General features: G+C 42.4%; 2 protein-coding genes across 3 annotated transcripts; one reads left to right on the top strand and one right to left on the bottom strand.

The window, feature by feature from the left end:
- Nucleotides 1-5: 5 nt before the first annotated feature.
- Nucleotides 6-8,764, bottom strand: hdac3 (histone deacetylase 3). Its single transcript, XM_036547766.1, has 15 exons — nucleotides 8,585-8,764; nucleotides 7,407-7,489; nucleotides 6,812-6,954; nucleotides 6,520-6,601; nucleotides 5,710-5,766; nucleotides 5,514-5,569; nucleotides 4,551-4,684; nucleotides 3,935-4,015; nucleotides 3,421-3,494; nucleotides 3,271-3,335; nucleotides 2,924-3,013; nucleotides 2,273-2,331; nucleotides 1,897-1,976; nucleotides 1,506-1,663; nucleotides 6-869 (listed from the first exon to the last, which is right to left on the bottom strand). Exons 1-15 carry the CDS (start codon nucleotides 8,637-8,639, stop codon nucleotides 800-802), a joined length of 1,287 nt encoding a protein of 428 aa, XP_036403659.1. The 5' UTR covers nucleotides 8,640-8,764; the 3' UTR covers nucleotides 6-799.
- Nucleotides 8,765-10,001: 1,237 nt separating this feature from the next.
- Nucleotides 10,002-21,529, top strand: rell2 (RELT like 2). 2 transcript variants are annotated; one of them, XM_036547609.1, is made up of 6 exons: nucleotides 10,002-10,190; nucleotides 14,373-14,635; nucleotides 16,306-16,371; nucleotides 16,764-16,827; nucleotides 18,494-18,673; nucleotides 19,055-21,529. In XM_036547609.1, exons 2-6 carry the CDS (start codon nucleotides 14,437-14,439, stop codon nucleotides 19,719-19,721), a joined length of 1,176 nt encoding a protein of 391 aa, XP_036403502.1. In that variant the 5' UTR covers nucleotides 10,002-10,190; nucleotides 14,373-14,436; the 3' UTR covers nucleotides 19,722-21,529. The 2 variants fall into 2 exon arrangements, with proteins under 2 accessions (XP_036403502.1, XP_036403501.1); XM_036547608.1 differs by having other exon boundaries at nucleotides 10,002-10,237.
- The last annotated feature ends 897 nt before the right edge of the window (nucleotides 21,530-22,426 follow it).

The raw sequence follows: 22,426 nt of genomic DNA, 5'->3' as shown, positions 1-22,426 counted from the left end.
AGCCAAATTCACACAAACGCTTCAGAAGTCATTTCTAGGCCTTTATATGAAGTCAGTGCAGCCTAAAACAGTAATTATTAGTCCCATTTATTTCCATATCATTACAAAACAGTCTCTTGTCTATAAAAAAAAAAGATTTTAAAAGGAAAATTCTCACTTGAAGGTAACCTGTTTCTGCCTACTGAGGCAGAGGACTGGCTTTAAGACTGGTGACACAGGTGACATAGGTCTATCTACACCACACCTTGTGTCCATTCAAGATGAGAAAGGAACCACTGAAGGTCAAAACTGTTTGACCTTTAACCTGAGCCCTGGGGACAGGAACCCTCCCCTCCTCTGTATAACACAGAGATGGGCAAGAAAGGATTTCACAAGTGACTAAACACGGGTTTATGACTCTGCACCTCTGGCCCCCCCAAGGCCACCTCTTCTGGATGCCTTTGCAGTGTTAACAGGAAACACATGTCTGGGGGAAGTGCTTTGTAGTACAGTACTGCTCAAGTAGAAAGGTGGATAAGATGGGTCTACTAAATATTTAAAACAATACAAGTATATGTGTATGTATATATATAAAAATGGACAAAAAAAGAAATCAGTTCAAGGTTTAGGATGCTGGCCTCCATCATCTCACCAGGGTTACATGGCAGTCAAGTCAACGTGATGGAAAGATAAACAAGCCCTGTGTCCGAGTGGAGGGAGAGAGGGTCATCTCCGTCCATCCGCCGGGCCATCAGCGAAGTCTTCCGGTGGATTCTGCTGGCTCTGTTCCACCCAGAAGGAAAGATCCTCAGCTGGCCAATCAGATCTCCACGTCGCTCTCTTTGTCATTGTCGTGGTCACCATCATAGAATTCATTGGCTGCTTCTGGCCTATGATTTTGAGTGGGAGGAAAACATTTAACACCTGACATTGTTTTTCATATAAGGAATGAATACTGAATACTGTATTATAAACAGGTGGTGGATCATCACTCAAATTACTGTCCTTGCATACATTGCATCCATGCATACTGGAATCTGTGAAATGATACTCAATAGTCCATTTTGTAGGTTCTCAAGCTGCTCAGTGCAGCTACATCCAAAAGGAGAATATCAGTGACAGAGCATACCTTTGTTGCAATGAAAACTGTGTTTATAATACACAGCTCTTTTTCATCCTTCTCCCAAACGACTTACAGAGGGAGCCATCTCAAGTGCTCAAATTGTAACAGAATGGTACAAACACCAAATCCACTTCTTAATCGGTAATTGTTGTACTTGGTTGCATGGTATAACTCAGAATTCCTGTAGCTTTGCCTCTTTTTGAAGACCTGAAATCACTCATAGTGTACCCTTTAAGAGCAAAGAAGCAAAAGCACCTTGTCTAATAAACATATTTCAGTTAAAAGTGTATATTCTCCTTCTGACTAATGACGTTATGTGCCCTGAAAATGAAATAGTCTGACACGGTAGGGACTCCACACATGCTGTGCTGTGTGCGGTCAGGAACATATGCCGGTGGGTCACCTGGAATAGTTGTCCTCTGAGCCCCTCTCGTCAGGGTCGGCTTCGTCCGTGCGCTCGTAACTCAGCAGATCGGAGGGCACATCGTGGATCTGGACGCTGGGGGCGTGGTTCAGCATCTTCAAGTTCTCAAACACTGTCTGACGGATCTGCTCCAGGTACTGAACATCACAGGGTGGGGAGCACAAGGGGTCAGTGGAGCTCGCAGAGTGAACCAGAACAGGGCAGAGTATGGTGACAGAGACAAGTCATGTGATCAGTGAGGAGGAGGGAGATTCAGGTGAATGAGAGATCCAAGGTCCAGCAGGACTGCATCCCCCACACACACTGGACAACCCAAACCTGCAGCACTGACAGCAGTGAAGAGGAAAGAGCAGGCGTAACCAGAACTGACCTGCCTGGAGTTCTGATTCTCTATCCTGGTGCTGACGTCTGGGTGGAGCGTGAAGTCTGGGGCGAAATACTCAAAGTATTCTGAGAGGAAAGGACAGAGTGAACAGGAGAGAGGAAGGAAGACAGGGGGAGTAGAGAAGGACAGTAAGGAAGGAAGGTTAAGTTGGGGAGAGAAAAGCAGGTGGGAGAGGAGAGAGAGTGAAGGGAATGTTCTGGATAAAATGGTACAACATGTCAGGTATTCTGTTCTGCAATCTAGAGACAACAGCGCATGCAGGGTATTTGGACAGGAGAAGGCTGGGGCATCAGTCATTTGCATTCCAGCATTTTAATACCTAAACATGCCGTACAGTGTCTCACTCTGAACACAAACTCACCACTATAGGGTAACTCGTCACTGATCGACTCTTCAACTAGCAGAGAAGTCTCATAGGTCCTGAAATTGAGATGGAAGGACGGTTCAGAGACGGTGGGCGCTGAATATGATGCTAAATAAAATATTGCAGTTACTCAACTGGAATTGCTGGCATGTAAGGCAGAAGAGAGGAAAACGATTCGGCATATTCTATAAATGTCTGTCATAATTGAACTCTCTAGTTTCCAATTTCTCTCTAGTTAACGAAGGAAACGTGACTAACAGTAAATCAAAGCAGAGCATTAGAGCCAATAACACAAGACACTGCTTTGAATTATACACTTGGTGTCAGACTTGTTCCACTAATGCACAAACAATATTCATGTTTTTTTTTTTAAAACAATACAAATTCATTGCCAGAATGGTACCCACCCCCCCCCAATTCAAGTTTCAAAAGAGCATGGTATCACCCTAAAAAATCCTTCAGTCACATGCAGTGTCCTATCCAAGCCCAGCTTTCTGACACAGGAAATCCTGACTACACTGTGATAGCAAGAATTCTGCCAGAGACAGACATGACCGTCACTACGGCCGATCACAGCAATGATGAACTGAGATACTATCGCCACTGATACCACTTCCGGTGACAGCAACAACAGACTGTGCCACCTACCAGCATCGGGCCACGTTGCGCACTGTGTACCCGCCTCCTCCCAGCACCAGCAGGGGGATCTTGAAGCTCTTTACAAACTCCACACATTCCCTGCGGAAAACACAGACGAGACATTACACTAACATCCTATGACCACCAGCCTTAACAAACACTGAGGATATAAACAAAAGCTGCCGGACCGCTGACCTCCAGCACCCAGAAACCGCACATGCAGTCTGGTCGAGGTTATTTTCTCACTAACTTGTAATGTCAGGTCACATCCAGAGGGTGGCAGCATAAGCTGAAAAAGGGGAGCATCGTACCGGGCACACTTCAAAAGCATCCTTACTGATGTAATGCAGGCTTACCCATGGCCTCTGATGCTGAGGTTAAAGCAGCCCAGTCTGTCGCAGCCCAGTGAGTCAGCACCACACTGCAGGAGAACACAATTATTACCCAGAAGGCACCATCAGCGGTCTCCCAAGAGGCTTCCGTTCAAGTGGCAGCGAAGGTCTCACCTGAAGGACGATACAGGTCGGCTGGTAGAAGTCCACCACCTGCTTGATGACTGGCTGGAACAGTTGTCTGTAGCCTAAGAACGCCAAAAGACTGGCGTATCAGCACTTTCAGAACAGTTTGCATTCAAGTCACAGAATCATAAAGCACCACTGCGCTATTGCCAGTTTATTGCTACTAGCTTTGGCATTCATAACGCGCTTAAGGGGCCACAGATTTCAGGATTTTAATTCACCTAAATTGTTCGTTGTCAAAATTAATTTAATCGTTGTCTGACTGCAAGTTACATTTGTATGCTCTTTTGTGCACACCTGGCTTACACTTATCATATGTACGATCGACCAACATTAAATTAACTATCATGAAGTATATTGTATGCTGCACATATCTGGAGATGACAATCCCCAGAAGGACCACAGGGCATGGATTGCCACTGCATTGCATTAGCTGAGTAGGAAGCTGTCCCAGAGTGAATTCATCTTGCCGTCAGAGAGGAACAGGGAGTACAGGACTCACTCTGGTCATCAATCCCGTCTCGGAGAGGAACGTTCAGGCAGTAATAGCGTCCACTCTCTGCCCCCACCTCGTACATGTCACCTGAAAGACACACGCACACACAGCATAGGAATCATAAGAGGAATCATACAGCTGCTTTGCTTTCTGATATCATATGTACAGGTTTCCCATTCAAATCAGATTATTTTCAGTGCCATTTGAAAAGTGATTATTTTATTGGTTTCCATGAAATCGAGCTACTCTGAAGATTGAACAGGGATTGAGAGGGGAAGATTTAAAGATGCATTACTTTTGATCTGAAGGCACACACTTGTGGATGCTCTTGACAGTGAATTACAGTGACCAGTTACTTTTGGTGATGGGTGTAATGTACAAGCCCAAGAGCTGGCCCAACTGTTAACTACAGCAACCCATTAATGTTGATACACACAGTTGAACTTAATGAGTTAGGAAGAAAGACTGATGTATTTTAGTCACTATAGATCACCTTCCAAGACTTTTCAAAAACAATGAAGTATTTGATCACTGTCCATGACTTTTACATCACTCTTCCAGGTTGAACATGTTTTCATGGATCTTCAAGGACCATAGCAACCCCGTACATAGATCACCTTACCTGTTCCTGGAAAAAAGTAATTCCCATATTTATGGAAGGACACGGTCATGACTCGATCCGTGAGATAGAAGGCTTCTTGCACCCCGTCACCATGGTGAATGTCAATGTCAATGTACAAGACGCGTGGGTGGTACCTGGGAGGACAGGACACAGCCCTCACATACACACCCTTTACTAACTGGTAAAACTAATATCCATTTCCTGCATGTTGCACTTACGGTTACATCCGTTTAAAAATTGTTGGGAATGGAACTGTTACCATTTCACCTGAATCTCATTCACTAACTGTCCGGCTTTCTCTTATAATACTGTTTCATCAACGTGCCACTTGGATGGTTCTCAAGGAGCAATCGTAATCCCACTGCTCGTCTCATGGTCATATATGCTACTTTGTCAGCAACAGTTTCAGCTACAGCATTTTCACAACTGTTTGGCTAATGGACACGAATATGTAACCTCTGGTACAGTTCTCTAAAGGGTTCCATCATTAATTTCCGTTCCACTCCTGTCAATATACTACTAAAAATGACTACTGCAAGAAACGTATCAGATTAAGAGATCTGAGCCAATGTGCCAGGGAGATCCTTTTATCCACAGACTTGTTCCCTTCATATCAAAAAAGACCACTTCCCATCGACGGCAAGGCCCAATAAATTGACCTGCTGTAGTAAAGAAGACACAGATTCATCAATAAATCTGATGCTTGTGTCCCATCTCATCGTTCAGCTCATTTTTTTCTCCCACACCTCTGTGAGTTCTGTATCTAATAGTCCTGAGCAGTGATCGTCTCAGGTGCCATGTCAGGTTAGTGTACATGGTGAAAACTGATGCGGAGGACTTAGACTGGTTACAGCAGTACTCTGTGACAAAGTACTCTCTCAGCTACCTTAAATTAGAGTTGCTGTGTACCTGCAGTTATTTAACGGATTAGGTGAAATTTATAGAAAATCAACACATTCTTACTTCAACAGTTCCAGTATGCTGATGACAATGTCGTTCACATAGCAAAATCCAGAGGCCTGCAAAGAATTTTGGTAATACAGATTAACCAAAGATAAAATGTAGTACAATCTGTCAATGATATATAATTTATATATTACAAGAAACAGTTAAACAACAGGCAACCAGCTCACTGGTGACTTCTGAAAATGATGCTTACCTCAAATTTTTTTGCATGATGGAGACCTCCAGCCCAGTTGATGGCAATGTCACATATCTAAAAGAAAAATCACAGAGCACAAGCAGAATAGTCACCTCTATAACTAAAGCCATATGCACATCTCAAGCACATTTAGGGCACATAGATAATGTAAAAAGATATGATTTTTACGGTATTGAAGTTCATTAAGTAAAACTGCCTTACAGTGTCTAATAGTTTAACAATCCAAAACACTCTCTGTGAGCGTTTATGTCAATGAAAAATGCAGGAACACTGCTTTCAACTGTATAACAAGGGATTTCAAACACAGCGCCCCTCAGTTACAACAACAGGTCATCATAAATATGTAATCCAACAGACCATGGATAAATTCAGCTGGTTACACCGGGGGGAGGGGTGCAGTAATACATCAGTATAGGCAAAGCATGCAGAATTTGTAATAAAATTATATTTACAAAGAGCAAGAAATACTCCTTAGCTGAGCAGTAGACATCAAAATGTTAGACCATTAAATCAGAACACAATGTGTCTGGGGTGCTACTGAGTCGTGTGACCTATAAATAACAAATAACCTTAGGACTCGGGCATGAAAGAAAGCTGACTTGCACTTTCTCTTTCTCTGGATTCAAATACTGGAGTGATGTGACCTTCACTGTCCTCTACTCAGTGTCACAGGAGGCAGCGTGTGTGTGAGCGCATATATACATGTTTCAATGTGTGTGACACTCTATAGGATGTGAGAGCGCATGTATGTACATATGTGTGTGTGTGTGTGTATGCGTGCGTGTATGTTAGCGTGTAAGATTGTACCTTGTGGTTTAACTGTGTTGCTCCCTGCAGAGAGGCTCCTGTGTACCGGGAGCAGAATTCAAACAGGCCTGGAAACACAGGGCTTAGAGAGGACAGACAGGGACATCATTGTTAATACAAAGACAGCATATTGCAACCAACCTTCATATCACACAGGCATTGAGGGATCTCATGCTTCCCTTTCCCAACTAAGAGCTCATAATCAGATCTGATAAACCAAATAATTGAATTCTACAGACTTAACCTTGAAGACAACATGTGCGAAGTGCAATGCCGAAACATTCGATCTTACCAGTCATCTCCCACATTGAAGGTGTTTAGACTCTTTGTGAAGCCCTGCATGTTGTTAGGGCTGACCTTCTGCAGGAAGTCTATGTAATCCTCGGAGTGAAACCGGCACATATCGTGCTGAGAGGCTTTGTATGGCTTGAACACCTGACACACAAAAGTAGATGAATGAACAAACATTCTACCCAACTGCTTGGGTGCAGGAGAAAATGAAACATTCCATGTGAGGTCAAGGCAGGTAATAAAGACATGAGAGTACAACATACCTTGATTACTGCTGAACCTTTTATTTCTCAAAAAAGGAGCATTGATCAGGAATCATGTGGCCCCATTTAAAAAAAAAAAGATGGAAGCCACTACGTATCATAGATATTACACTATATAATGACTGCTCTTTATTCAATGTCATCACCTGTAGATTGTTCTAAAAATCACACAGACATTTGTGGTAGCACTGGATCAAGGATTAATTCAACATTTCTGATTCCAGCAAAAAAGTCATCATGTCAGGAGACATGTCAGGTAGAACGCTACAGTATTTGCATTCCATAGAATTCCATGACGACACTGTTGTGTAATTAGAATAAAATAGATCGTACCATCATCTTTTTATAGAGGCCATAGTGTAGAACAAGACTATGCGTTAGGGACAGACGATGAGGCTTCATTGGGTGTCCAGCACCTTTGGAGGAGGAGAAACAGTTACAGTTATTACTGTCTGTTACGCAGCTAGCTGCCAGATAACTAGTGAGACAACAGTGCAAACCTATGACGGCTACCAGTCGGATGGAATTTTGCATTTTCAATGATATTCACCATAAAATTACAACCAATTATAACACATTGTGCTTTTAGGATCTTTCAACATAAGTTATTTTAATACCGATAAACAATTCCTGATGATTAAAAAATAGCAACATCTATAAGCGGTGTGCATGGTACTACAATGCTGAGATATAAACAGCGCCATTGCAATAACAATATCACATACTGATTTTCTCTTTACTCTGAAGTCCAAAATACAGCTCCATCTTAATGTTTTCGCTGGGTTCTTACAGAATACAGTTTAAATACCTAGCTATTACTAAATGACGTTAGACTCGAACTTACCTACCAAAATGTGCCTTCTGTTAAAATACCTGGACTATGATGCTACACTGTAAAATAACCGATACTAGCATGTTTGCAAATGAATTTCGATAAAGCGTTGCAACGTTTGGTATTTCACATGCTGCTTGTAAACACATTAGAGGTAAGTGAGCAAACATGAGAATTGCTCAATAGCCAGTTAGCTAGCCTAATAGGTTTAAAGAATTTAGCTAGCTATATTACAAAACAATATCCGAGTCACACAGCTAACGAGGTGAAATCGAAGCTAAAAAAAAGTTATTTTCGGGATGTCTCGCCAAGTAGTTCAGACAGAAACGCTCGGAAGTGGGAACTTTTGCTAGCTAATTGATCAATTACCAGGTAGTTGGCTACCTAGCAGTTTAGCACAATCAGCTAACAGTTTCCTCTATAACCACAGCTCTAGGTAGCTATCCATTCAGTGAATCATCGCTTTTCGTTATTTCTTGCTAGCTATCACCTCGCTGTATGAAACAGGTCGAAATGTAGATCGGCCGGGATCTAAGCAGTTTTTCTTACCAACGTTAAAGAAATGGCCGACACTACCTAGCAAGCCAATTATCGAAATATCGAAACAACTCATTATCAAGGAAACTTGCTAAACAGATAGCTTGCTTCCTAGCTAACTAGCTAACAAGCTGCATCTTACCGTAATGAAAGTTCCCCACGTCCGGATCATAAAAATACGCTGTTCTATTCGTCATTGCAGACTAAATCTCTTTGCCCACAGGCGAACAACAAAAATTATTTCTATGTTAGTTTTCAGGTATGGAATCCTCTAAAATTCATTCGACATTAATTTCCCTTCATTTACCATATAGCCGCCATTGTAAATACAGAATGGAGCACCAATACGTCATCAGAGGTCGACATCACAGGCGAACATGAGCATTCTAATTACGTAGCACTGGAAGGGGGCGGTCTGTTTAAGGGGCAGGCAGTGTAATTATTTCTATAGGGACTTTTCCCCTCTGATAGCAGATCCAAGATCAGCTTTCCCATCCCATTTGTCCTCACATCCCTATTGTGTTAGCGTTTTCAATTCTGATTCGGAATCAGTGTTTAAGGGTACAAAGTGCCTACTCTTTATTGGAGCTCAAAACTGCTGAAATCCCTTTTAATGGTATTGTGAAATTGTATTTGAAAAGCACGGACAGGCTAATTACGACTGCTTTATTTAATAAACAGAAATATGTTAAGGTAGATCATAAAAAAGAGGAGACAAACATGGAAGCTAGCTTATCACACTAGTCCTGTTGATTGTGTATTGTAACACAATTACCCCCATTTCCTTAGCCTTTTGTTAAGCGAATCCTTTATCATAGTTTTGGATTTTTATGTCACCGTTGTTCTTCTCTGTTGTGAGCACTCAGCACAACATATGTTATGTGTCAGTGTATTTTGTTTGTATTGTGTATGTGCATTTTGTTTAATTTAAACATGCAACCATACGTGTTTTACTCATATTTAAATGAAGGTTATTTGTGAAACTGTCAAACCGTTTCAGAAGAAACGCTCCAGTCTCACAAGTCGTGATCAAGTTGAAGGAGGATCTTCTACTTGGGGAGTTTTCAATTATTCTGGCTCACACTTACCCCTCGGATCAGGGTCTTGCATTCACTCTCTGGAAGGCAGAGGCTTTGATTTTAAGAAAGCTATGACTTAGTAATGATTGATGTGGCAGGAAAAGGAACTTTGACTTTTGACAAAATGGACAGGGGCTCAAGTCCTCCCAGACCATGGCACTGCTTGCGACCCCCCCCCCCCCCCCAACACACATGCGCGCGCGCGCACACACACACGCACACACACACACACCACGTGTCCGCAACGGATCTTCCCTAGATTATACTAATATAATAATATAATGAAAATGATAACTGTCATGAGGCTGCAATAATGGATAATTCAACGTCAAAGCTGATTTTGATTTCTAGATGGCCTGCTCTATCTTGGATGTCTGAACAAGGTTTAATGCAGTGTAATAGATACAGGATGGTATAATACAGTATTTAAAATATTGCACATAGAAACTTTATTTTTTTTAGGATTTGATACACTGTCGCAAAAATTGAATAATAAATTCCTCCAGGTCATGATCGCGTTGTGTCTCGGCTATTTTCCCTTTAAATAACTTGGAGAATTTCTCGCCCTCCCTCCGTTTACTTCGGAGCAGAGCTCGTTCATATTTCAGTCAGCAGGCGCATCTCAATGGTCCAAGGGAGGGGAGTGAGACCTGCCGTTAAAACACCCCGGTGAGTCGGAGTTCCGGTTACCTGTATTTCTGAGAAAATTACAGTCGGTGAGTAAGCGTCTTCATATGTTATTACCTGGATTCTTCGTCGCAGGGGGAAAGAGTCCTTGCTGATGGGCTGGGCTGATGGGTGGGCATATGGGCACGGCAGCACGGTATGTGTGCAACCGAACCGGGGAGGCTGTTTGTAATGCAGCAAAGGCATGGACGCGGAGGTGTTATTTGTAACAGTCATAGTGATTACATCTAAAAGATACGATGCTCTGAATAATTTTTTCCCTCACTTATTTATTCCCTTCTGCAAATGATTATGAAACGTGCTGGTAATGACAATTTGTGGATTCTGTCGGAAATCACATGTAATTAATTGCCACCCCCCACCCCAATGCGCTTTTTTGAATTTTTTTTTTTTTTTTTTTTTTTGCTACGGGCACACATCTCGTTCTGGCTTATATGGTTCTTGTCCGCATCTCAGCAGTCGTAGCTACGCTTAACATGATTGTAGACTGTGATGCAACGCGTCGTTCTGTCTGACTCCAGTAAAATGCCAAGGGCAGATGTGTCACGGGCCACGCTGGGCTGACGAGATGATTACAGACTGGAAACTTGGAAAAGATGCTAGGTGCGGTATGCACCTGGGAAACCGCACCGTGTTGATTTTTCATTTTACCCCAGGAGTCTTTTTGTCATGGCGACGCGACGATTTACAGAGCAAGTGCAAAGGAGAAGGAGAGGAAGGGGACATCGAAGAGGGACGAAAGAATGTATGATCCATTAAAAAACAATACCAGAGCCTTGTGTCAGGAAAGCATGATCACAGGGAAAAAACCCGGCGATGAGTAAAGAAAGAATACGGACGGGCCCGAAAGAAAAGAGAATCACTGAATTTTCTTTCTGATCATCATTGGAAAGTGAAAATTATTATTACTCTTGACGTTATTTCAGTTGCTTTTGCTTTCATAATATAAGGTCTTCATATATTTGTGCGTATGAGTAATTTTCCTTATAAATATATCAGACAGTCATCTTCCAGCAGGCGTCAGGTGAGTAACTTCAGAAAGTGTGAGAAGTCCTGCATTCCTCATATGACTGAGTATTTAATTACCAAGGCCATTACCACGTTTACCAGGTACATCTTCAGGTAATAGGTGGCATGTTATTCTCTGCCAAATCTAAGAGCCTAGGTTAGGGCTTGTTGAAGTTCATTCTTCTATACAGGTCAGGGTATGTATGCGGAGTTTAATATTACTTACACCGTCAGTTTGAATGTTGAATATTTGAATATTGAAAATCTCATTAAAGCACACTGAAAATCGCTGTTAAAGGAAAACAAAAGGCATTCTAAGAATAACTGATCATGTAGTTTTTGCACTGGTATCTGCTGAAAATTAACAATGTAAGTCAGGCAACAAATATCAAGCTCCCACACATACAATACACAGGGAAAAAAATAGTATGCACAAGAGTCTCACGTATTCACTAGACAACTGCAAACAGTGTAGGGCCGATGAAGCAAAACAATGGCTTCTGAAATCAAGGTCACTCTAGGTAAGAATGCATAAAATATTTCAGTGTATGTTCATGCACTGAGTTTGCAGAGACAGTTTCCAAGCAAATCTGTAGCCTCTGCCCATGAGCCACTTTATCCAGGGACTATTGTGTTGTTTCATGGTGTGTGATTCTCCCTAGGTCGCATGAAATGAAATAAGAGACGTTTAGTCACCAGAATATTTGTAATATCTGTCCTTACAGTGTGTATTCTGCCTCTGAAGGATGTGGAATGCAGTATTTGTCCGCTGTAGCGCGCAGAGTTGATTAAGCTGTGATCATTTGACAAGGGCAAGTTATAGTTGCCCAAGGCCAGACAGACAAGGCTTAGCCAGTCAATAAGAGAATATTGCTGTCTGTTCCCTCAGATGAACTTGGTTAAGCACTAATAGGTATTAACAGGCAGGCTTGCTAGACTTTTTTTTATTAACATACATTCTGTATGGCACAACATTCTTTATTGCAAATTTAAATGTTTTCAAGTATTCTGTTGTTATATACAACAGAAATGCTCATACTTACAATGAAAAAAAATTGAATTAATCATCATGATAATTGTCTAAAATATTTAAATATTTTTAAAATAATTCTATTCAAGTAATATAAACAATACACTTTACACACATGCAAATGTTTAAATAATAATAAATAACGATAACTGTAAATGTAGGTAATGTGATAGAATATGTATTAAAACATGGAGTTGAGTGGATGATGTTTCAGTGTACGCAATGAGATAAGATTATGCAGTAAAATGCTGCTTATGTCAGCAAAGACATAGCCTAAATTAAGCAGTTAAAGACAATGGAGTGCAGGAAGAGAGTAGTGGCAAATGACATGCTTATCTGATCAGTCAGACCAACTTTAGTTACCAAAGAAAGTTTAAGAGAGATGTGTGACAGAGAATATATACTGTAAGCACACACAGGATGCCCGTTGGTAATGTTCAATTAAAAATACCCACAAAAACCATGTAGAAACAACATATACATGTGTTCCACTGAGGTCATATGTGGGGCAGGAGGGCGTCACTCTGGGGTCTGTCCTTAGGGAACTGGCCTTCGAACATGCAGGTTGCTGCTTCACATCTTGTGAGGGACATTGCAGTTGTAACCTTGCAAAAGGTCCTGAATTATTTAACTATTTATTTACGCAAATATCAAACCATATACGTGTATATCATATAAAAATGTAGGATGTGGAAGCTGTAACAGATCATAGCAAGACCAAGTAAGTAAATAGTTAATGTGTTGTAGTAAGTCAATCATGCTGTGGAACAGAGTTTCACATTATTAGGATGTACACAAAGCAGCTGCATGTGGTGCTATGAGTGAGTATTCTTCTGTCAGTGATTTTAAGGACCATCTAAATGACTTTGACGTCACAAAGTGCAAGCTGGATGGCATGATAGTGCTGAGTCACATCAGGATTCCTGTTGCTCACTCTCTTTTATTTTTTTACAGACTCTTTTTTACTGTTTTTCCTGTTCTTACATGCATAAAACAGTATGTCATAGTGAACTAGCTTATTTTACTAGCCATGCAAACATGGTTTCTTGCCACGTCTTATCATAGAGGAACTGATTTTAAACTGACCTCAGGTTGATTCCAGACTTAGTGATTCTAGACTGGGTTTGTTGTGTATGTTGACTGAACATACAACAAATTGCCATAGTGCAAATTTTGTTTGATTAGTCTCATTATGAAGTGCCGTTGACAAAAGCCATATCAATTTCTGGGCAACTTCCGGTAGGAAAGCTGATAATATGAGAAGATAATATTTAAGAAGAAAAAGCTTCTGGTTTCCTTGTGTAAACACGCCTGAGCAGGAGCCAGAGCAGCTGACAGGGGAGCCTGGGAATATTGTAATTATTTATTGAAGTCTTACTGAGGGTTATGGTTTAAAGAGGCCACAGGAAATAGTCAAAGACTGTTGCCAAGGGAACATCCCAGGACTTTCCTCTCTGATTGCAGCAGAAAAATGCTGCAAGTTCAGAAAACAGATGGGGGGTCCTGCTGACAGTATGAGGCTGGGTTACAGGGGGCCCCCAAACCATGCTGTGACTCCACTGCAAATTTCCTCAAGGGCTGTGGCTTTTGGGGAACATGTAGCAGATGTTGTGTGGCTGTGCAAAGAACTCGGCTGAAGGTACAGGACATTTCGTTTCTTTTTGCCTCCAAGTTGGCTGTGGCAGTCTGTGGCATCGGCAACTGTCAAAGACCATTGAAAAATGTCAAGTGTGTGCAATCACACAAATAATGCAATTGGTTCACAGGCGCAGTGAGAAAGAAAACAGAAAGGCCCCTCTCTTCTGATTGGAGGAATTTGGCATGCTGGGCCTGTGAAAAACAGCTGAGGGTGTGTTTCAGGCCGGGCTCCGCTCTCCCGCCTGCTGAGGCAGATAAAGGTAGCATCAGTGCACAGTGGCTACATGGGAGCAGGGAGGGAGGGGTTATCTGCCTGACACAAGAAACTTAGATGGGGAGACAAGCCTGTGCCGTTCCATCAATGCAGCAAAGGAGATCAGCCCTTGACGTCAAGTGGGAAGGGTCCTGATAAAGGCGAGTGGTGTGCGCTCGTACACACTTGTGTGAGTAAATATTCCCCTTCTGTGTCTCCGTGGCCCCCCATCTAGGGCTCCACTTTTGACAGAGAGAGGGTGAGAGAAACAGCAAGCAAAGAGAGAGGGAGACACGAGGATGACAGACCAGGACAGCACCACCGTGGGGGAGCCCCCTCCCCAGTACATGATCTTCCTCCTGGTCTTCTTCTTCTTCCTCACCGGCCTCCTTGGCTTCCTCATCTGCCACATGCTGAAGAAGAAAGGCTACCGCTGCCGCACTGGGGAGCTGGATGACGACGAGGAGTGCGAGGACAAGCTGGCACCAGATGCCAACGGTGGGTGCCATGACAACGAAGGGTCTGCCCACCAAGCTTAAGGCTTGGTCTTGGTTAAGTGTACTTACTGGTGGTGTCAAAGGGAATTTCTTAGAAAAAAAAACTCTTCTTTTAGAAAATAAAATCAGTATTGGAGCTGGAAATATATTTTTATGTTTTCAGCTATGAAGTCTTTTTAATAAAAAACTGTTTGAAAATTAGGCCCAGGGTAACAGTTCACAGTTATTCATTTGGCGTTTGGCAATGGTTCAGCTTAATGTGCTAAACACCAAGCAAGGCTGATTCATAAATACTAGGCACTGTGCATTTTACCAAGCAATCCCTAGGATATATCTTCTTCTGTGATGATCTTGGGCATCTAGTAATTAATTAAGATTAGAGGAACCAGCTCTATTTTCGCCCTTAGTTAAAAATATGTGATTTTTAACAGGAAGGTCATGTTCTCAGTGGAGGTTTATATGCTGGCCCTGAAGGGAAAGTGACAACATTAAAAACAGGTGCACAACATTTCCAGAAGGGGTGCACAGAATCTTAAATACATTTTGTCATTTACAAGTGCAATGGAAAGCTTCTTTGAAAAACCTAAGCACATTTAAAAACAGACTGCATCTAAAGAGGTGTCTGCCAGATATGAAGACTGCCAGAAATGACAGCGACAGGGAGATTGTCTGTATTTATGGATTTCATCAACCAAAAAGCTTACTCCTATTGCACGATTTTGGATATTATATGGCCACTGTTGCTAAGTATTGCTGGCTGAAGAAGCATGTTACATTACAATTGTTGTTCTTGCACTGCATGCAGGCTATGTTCACACCACTGTGTGTTAGTTTGTTATTTTCAATGCGTTTCGTATCTTACAGCCCATGAAAATGTATGCTTTTATGAGATTTATTTTAGAATATGCTCAGTAATTGCAAGCAGTATGAATACATGTACTAAATTAATGTTATTGTAATGTCATTATATTAATTGAAAATCAGAAAAAGATATTTAAACTTTTGGTTTATTTAAAGTTTTGGTTGAAGCAAAAGTGTTTCTTTGCTCATCAAGAAGTGGCCAATGATACTGAAAAGATTTTTAGATTCCATGGGGCAAGGCAATATTTGGCAGACAGCACTGTATGATCATGATTGTTCATGTTTGTGACACACACTTGGAATTGATTTTGGTTGATAAAGTCCAATAAATACCATCCATGTTCCTGTCGTTACTTCTGGCACAGGTTCTTGTATCCAGAGACCCCTTTTTTGGATTGATTTTGATTTATATGTTTGTCTACTTTTTCATGTTTTGCCAACACTCTTGGAAATGACACACTCCTTGTTTGCAGCCCCTTTTAAATACTGTGACTTTCAGGGCACAAGTAGGTGTGCCAGTCATTTATCAGATGTTAATGGGCTGCGTTTTCCTCAGTTGTCTGGTGTGCTACTTATGGCTACAATAAAACATGGATACTTATTTTCTAGACTACATAATTTGATCACGTTTAATAATTTAATTGGATTTACACTACCTGATCAACACTTGCTCCAGCTCTCTCAACATGCTGGTCAAAAGGACCGCATCAGTTGCAACTTTATAAAAAATATGCCATGAAAATGCTTTGTGGGATATCTGGCTGATGGCTAACAAATGTTATCCATGGATTCTTGCTTCCTGTTTTCAAGAGGATGGAACAGAAGAAAATCAAGACACTGTGGAGCAAATATTGAAGTGCATTATTGAGAATGAAGGTAAATCTTTTCCTCTTGCTTTTCAAGTGTTGTTGATAGACATTTTGTAATTGTTTTTTTATGGATAAGTGCATAAAACATGCAAAAAATGCAAATTTTGTGAGTATACTTTTTATATATTGACCAAAGACCAAGAAAAATGTACATGGTTATATCAGCAACAACTCATCATATTAACCAGAGGTTATCTGCTCCAGTGTTTTAAGTTCTTTGACCTCATACAAGTTTGTTTTGAACAGTGACCTTTAGAACTTTCAGGTTTAGAGGCAAATACGATATCTTAGATTTGATGTATGACCATTTAATCTCAGACACTATTATTCATTTTCCATGAATATTTTGTATTGTTTCTTCATGTCTGGTAAATGGACCAAACTTGTTTCTGTTGATAGCAAATATGGAGGCCTTCAAAGAGATGCTGGTGAACCAGAATGCATGTGAGCATAATGACCCCAGGTAGGCACTTACAATAAATGAATGAGAACAGTACAAAAATAAGTGCATTATGATGTAACATGAAACTTTCTGTAGCCATCCATATTGAATCAGCACAACCTGTTGTAGTATGTAATGCAGACTGTGTGGCTGTCTCTGCAGGAGCTAGCATGGGGGAGCTTATTAAGGTGATATTCTCTTTCCACGAAAAATGGCAAACATTTTTGTCCGGAACATTAAATTCTGCTTGTGCTTCCATTAAGCTACTTTAAAGTTAATCGAATGACTTTCATGCCTCTTTGTTAATCTTACTGGCGATACTCCAAGGCGGGATAATTCTCCCTGGTGAAAGTCTTTCTTTACTAGTGAACATGAGAGCCTCTTTGAATGTAGGGATTTAAGCCCAAGAGAACAGCCAGCAGGCACGTCTGATGGACTCAATATTTTTCAGTGTGGAGAATGTACTGCAACTGTAAATTGCCCAGATCCTAGTCATTGTGTGAGAGGAGTGATAGAGAGGGCCCACAGAGAGTAGAGAGCCCCATACAGGGAAGTACTTCCATGTGTTCTAAAAGTTGCTTTTAGACTGAGAATTCCGTGATTGAGAGTGATTAAATCTCTCACACAAGGGATTCCCTCAAGGATTTCGTTTCAGTCAGAAAACCAAAAAGGTGATGCTGTTGGCTGCTTTAAGATTTATCAGACCACAGCGTTCATTCAAAGTTGGACAACAGTTCTGATGCAAACCGCACAGCTGGATTTCTAGCATAGCAGGCTAGTCTTTCACATTTCGGTCTGCAGTACACCGGCGGACACTCAGAAACACCGCAGAAGAACGGGTGAGAATGAAGGCTCAGCTAGGCTGGAATTAAGGTTCTGCTATGCTGGCTGTCTAAACAAAGCCTGGATAAACACAACACTGATGTGTGTGCCTGGGGCTATCTCTGGGGACCCCCTGACTTTCTGTATTCCTGCACACTGCCTTCATCAGCAGTCCTGTGACCATGCCTCTGTCTCTGTGAGAACGAACTTGACTTTGGATATAGGGTCACATTACATTCAAATACACAGTCCCAACACTCTGTTGTTGGGACTTCAATCTCTCAAATCAAGTGCCGCTGGCTGTTTCATACTATCTGCTAGCAGCAGGCCCGGTAAAGATATATAGCCATGAGAGCAAGAGAGTAATTGGAAAAGAGAATCTGTTTTTCTCTGTAATCAGATCCCAGACCTTGCTCAAGCACAAGAACGAGCTTTGTATTGACTGAGCCCAGGAGGAGTGAGACTGGGAGAGGTGCTGTTGCTCTCCTGGCTGGTTTGCTAAGAGAAGTGCTTGGATTGATCACACCCAGTAGAGACCCAGGACCACCCATTTGTATTCCTCCCACACTTCCTCCACTCGGCAGCCGCAGTGTCTCCCCAGGGAGCAGGGCCTTGTCAGGGGGTCAGGGACAGATGCAGAGAGAGCAGAGCACTGCAGGCTTCATTTGTCACGTCCTGTAACTCAAAGAGATGTTCCAGGATGTCTCCAACAGACAGCGGCGCTGCATCACTGTCCCGCTCCCTTGCCGAGCGGCTTCCTTTAAAGGGCATGTCTATTTATTCATTCTTGGGTGGGATATTGAAAATTGTAATGGGAAAGGGTGACGAAAGTTACATATGGTCCTCTCCCCCCCCCCCTCGGCAGGTTGCTGCGCAAAGAGAGTCTTGGGGGTGTTCCTCCTCACCTGCACACGGTCCACTCCGGCGGCGACCGCAATTCCTGCCATCTCTGTGTGCAGGGCCGCTCCAAGAAGGCCCGGCGTCGAAGCCGGGTAGCCCGGAGCAAGGTCCGACCGGGGGAGCAGACTGTTTTCTCTGTGGGCAGGTGAGTCACACACAGCCTACCGGTACACATTTCATGCCTTTCTATTCTATCGTTTTACAATATTATATTGTTACACAGTGGTTACCTTGCACTACTTAACTTATTATTATTTTTAGATATGAGCTACTTGTATAATGGAATGTTAACATAAGCAATTCCGATTTTATTGGCTTGCTCTAGGGTACAACATTTATATCCCTCTAACTGGATAAAATGCCAGTTCCCCAACTGCCAGACCACACTGCTACCATCTACCATTTCGCTTATGATTTTGACCTTCTGACTTCCACTGTGCCTGCATGTGGGTCTGTATCATATCTTATATGATCATATATATTATATCATCTGCTATGCCTGCCTCCTCTGTGTCTGTGTGCACAGGTTCCGCGTCACACATATGGAGAAGAAGAACAGCATCCAGGGGTCCACCAATCTGCCCATCGGCGAGTCCGGAGACCACTCTGACCACACCGAGCCACTGGACGGTGAGAAGGACAACCCAGGCAAGCCGCAAGAGGGGTACAACCTGCGCAACATGTTCAAAGAAGTCAGATCCACCAACGGTGTGGTCTCGCTGGAGACTGTGGAGAAAAAGAGCGTCACCCTGGCGCCGCTGCGGAGAAGCAGTGACCCGGTGGTGACAAGAAAGACCCAGGAGCGGGTGGCAGAAGTCGAGGATGAGGACGAACGCCCCGACACCCCCGAGCCGGTGGAGAGCCCCGCGCCACCTCCTGAAGAAGGCACTGACACTGACGTGCCCACTGACTCTGAGATGGCCAACGACAAAGCGCCCCCTAGTGGTGGGGTGCAGAACGGCACGGTCGGCGTGGAGGATGTTATCGTGCGGAGGGCCGTCCCGGAGAGGATACGGGAGTTCGCGGTGGTGCAGATGGGCGAGCTGGCGGACGAGGCGGCGCAGGGCGAGGACGGAAGGGATGACATGGTGGAGATGGAGGACATCAAGGACTGCAGGGTGAGCCAGGAGGAGGACTGTGGGCTCTCTCGGGAGGAGAAGAGGAGGTCCGTACACAGCCAGCACAAGTGGTGAAACGACTTAGGGTGCTGGCAGTGAAAAGGCTGATGCCCCACTGTAAAGCACAGGGCAGACAGCAATACTAGTGGAACCGAGCCATGCCAAACTGTGCCGGGTCATGCCCTGCCTCCCATTGACTTGAACCACGAGCTCCCCGCGGCTTTGATCACGGGGATGGTGTCAGACGGATTGCGATCGATCCTGTGTCATCAAGGCCATGTTGTAGCCAAGTATGTCAAACCAACTTTTGGGAAACGTGGCTCCGCTACCATCATAATCAACCATGCGAGCCCTTGCAATCAGCAGTGAAGGTCCGTTCAAAAGTGTTCACTGACTGCATTTGACGATGACAAAAAAAGAACAAGTATATACCATGGCTATCAGTGGACAGATATTTTCAGTATATTCTGTGGCTTGGCAATCTTTGCACTCTTACTAACACAGCCACAGACAGTGTTGGAGGAGCTCCAGACTCCTGTCCCCCTGTCCATCTGTCTGCAGCTCTCTGCTGTTACCTGCATTTCCTCATCCTTTATTACCCTGACCATGCGAGGACAGGGCAAGGGGACGAGCCCAGAAAATAGGATGATGAAACTGTAGTTCTGACTTGAAACACATCGGAATTCAAATAACAAAAAGTTGCTTTTAGACTGAGAAATAAGTGATAAATAAGGTAATGGGAAATCTTCTTCCCCATACAAGGGTCTCAAAATTTCTGTATCACTATACAAAGGGATAAATCTTTTCCATGCTATATTTGAGTTACTCCTGATATTTGATTGAAGGCAATATCAAATCAGGCACACCCAGTATGTCATAAAATTGTCCTCTTCTGAACCCCATAAGAAAATCATGTCACCTTTTCAGATTATATTTTATCCATTATATCCCCACAGTAACAAAAGCCCAAATGCAATCCCCCCCCCCTCCTTAAAATGTAGTCATGGAAAGATCTGTCACAAACAATGATGTAACCCAGCAAAACTGGTCTTTTGTAATTCCAGACAATCTCTCAGACAGCATAACCAAATGTGGATCCAGAAAGATGCCTACGGGTACATCATCCAATACAGAAACTCTATTTTAAATCAACACTCTGAGATTCTATGCATAGTTCTGCTCAAAACAGGTCACAGAAGTCTCAAGTGAACTCCATTCAGAAGAAATGAAACAACACTTGAGATGATCCCAGGCAGGGAAGGTCTGTAACCACGGTTCTGTGCAAAGCTGGCCTGTCTGTGCCATGGATTCCTCTGTCAGAATGTGAAGGATGCTGCATTCAGTTCCTCTGTTTAAGGTTTTTTCACAGCTTTTTTCCAGCCTTTTAAACCCTGGCTGGCAGTGCTAGACCTGTCTGCTCATACATCACATCACATTCATTTCAAAATGCTCTTTCAAGGTTACCTTGTTCTCCACTAGTTCTGAAAAAAGGCAGCCATCTCAATATCTCTTACCCATGTACAGTAACCCAATGCCAGGTGTGGGATAGAAGTAAACAAGCTTCTGTTTCTGTAAAAGAATGGTAAAATGCTGTGATGCAATGTACATACACTCTTAAACTGCAGTTTTACATTCTCATTGATACCAGTCTGATTGAGTGCAGCAGTCTAGTTTGCCTCTGCACCCCTGACGAAGGACAATAAGTTGTTCATTTATGCTGGAACCTTGCTAGCTTTAAGCAACGTGACAAAAAGAAAAACAAAGCTATTGAGGAACTGTTATCCCTAATAGTCATTCCATACTGTGTCTGAATGTTTCCCCCTGCTGCTCAAAGTCTGTATTACACCCACACAGCACCTCACCCACAGGGTGTAATTCCTTTGTCTTCCAGCTAAATGTGCAATCATTCATTGGTGAGCACCTGTCACATTTGATATCTACACCAATCAAAGGAGAGTACATGATGCATATGAAGAGAAAGAAAAACAGCTGTAAGGTCAAGTACAGTATTCAGCTTTTCCTGGTGGCATTGAATGAGATCTGTGAAGTTCCCTTTCCTCTGTAATATTTTTTTTGCACAAGGAGACTATACAGTTTAGCTGCATAAAGATGGACAATACTTCTGCAATGCACTTGACTTAGGATACTGAAGACAATTTTTATTTTTGCCTCCTTCAATAAGTCAGCTTCTCAGAACTTCCTTGTGAGTGCAAGTTCATAAACGCTGTACACTTAATTCACTGTTTTACTTGACTATATTGTAAGTATGCAGGCAAACATTCTTCTTTTATTTGAACAAAACAGTTTTGTTGAATTTTAAACTCATTTCTTTGATTACTAGGATGTTGCTTTGTTTCCAGCTATAGTGCTTTCTTAATTGTTTTGAAATTAATTTTAAGTGAGTACATGCCAGACTTACTGTGATCTATGATTGAACGTACAGGTTTAAAAACAGAAGTGACTGAGGCTGTGCATACAGCTTATTTGAAGACATCAGAGAGATTATTCAAATTAATAATACAAAATTAATTAATAATACTATGTGATTACAATACACAATGATAATGGCCATGGTCATCACTACCATCACCATCACAGCCTCCGAAGAAAAAGTATTGTTTATTTTTGAAAGAACTTGAAGTAAATGACTGCTGTAGAGAGAAAACATTGAGAACTGACACTTTTGCTCCATTTGTATCAGCACCACAACTAATATTTCACCAGCAAAGTAAGTAGCTGCACATGTTAACAGTGCCTGGTAATGGTTCCACAAAGAAGCA

Source organism: Megalops cyprinoides, chromosome 16 (assembly GCF_013368585.1).
Source record: "Megalops cyprinoides isolate fMegCyp1 chromosome 16, fMegCyp1.pri, whole genome shotgun sequence".
In the NCBI taxonomy this organism is placed as follows: domain Eukaryota; kingdom Metazoa; phylum Chordata; class Actinopteri; order Elopiformes; family Megalopidae; genus Megalops; species Megalops cyprinoides.
Note: the sequence above shows the minus strand (reverse complement) of the source record. Positions and strands in the feature narration are given on the sequence as shown.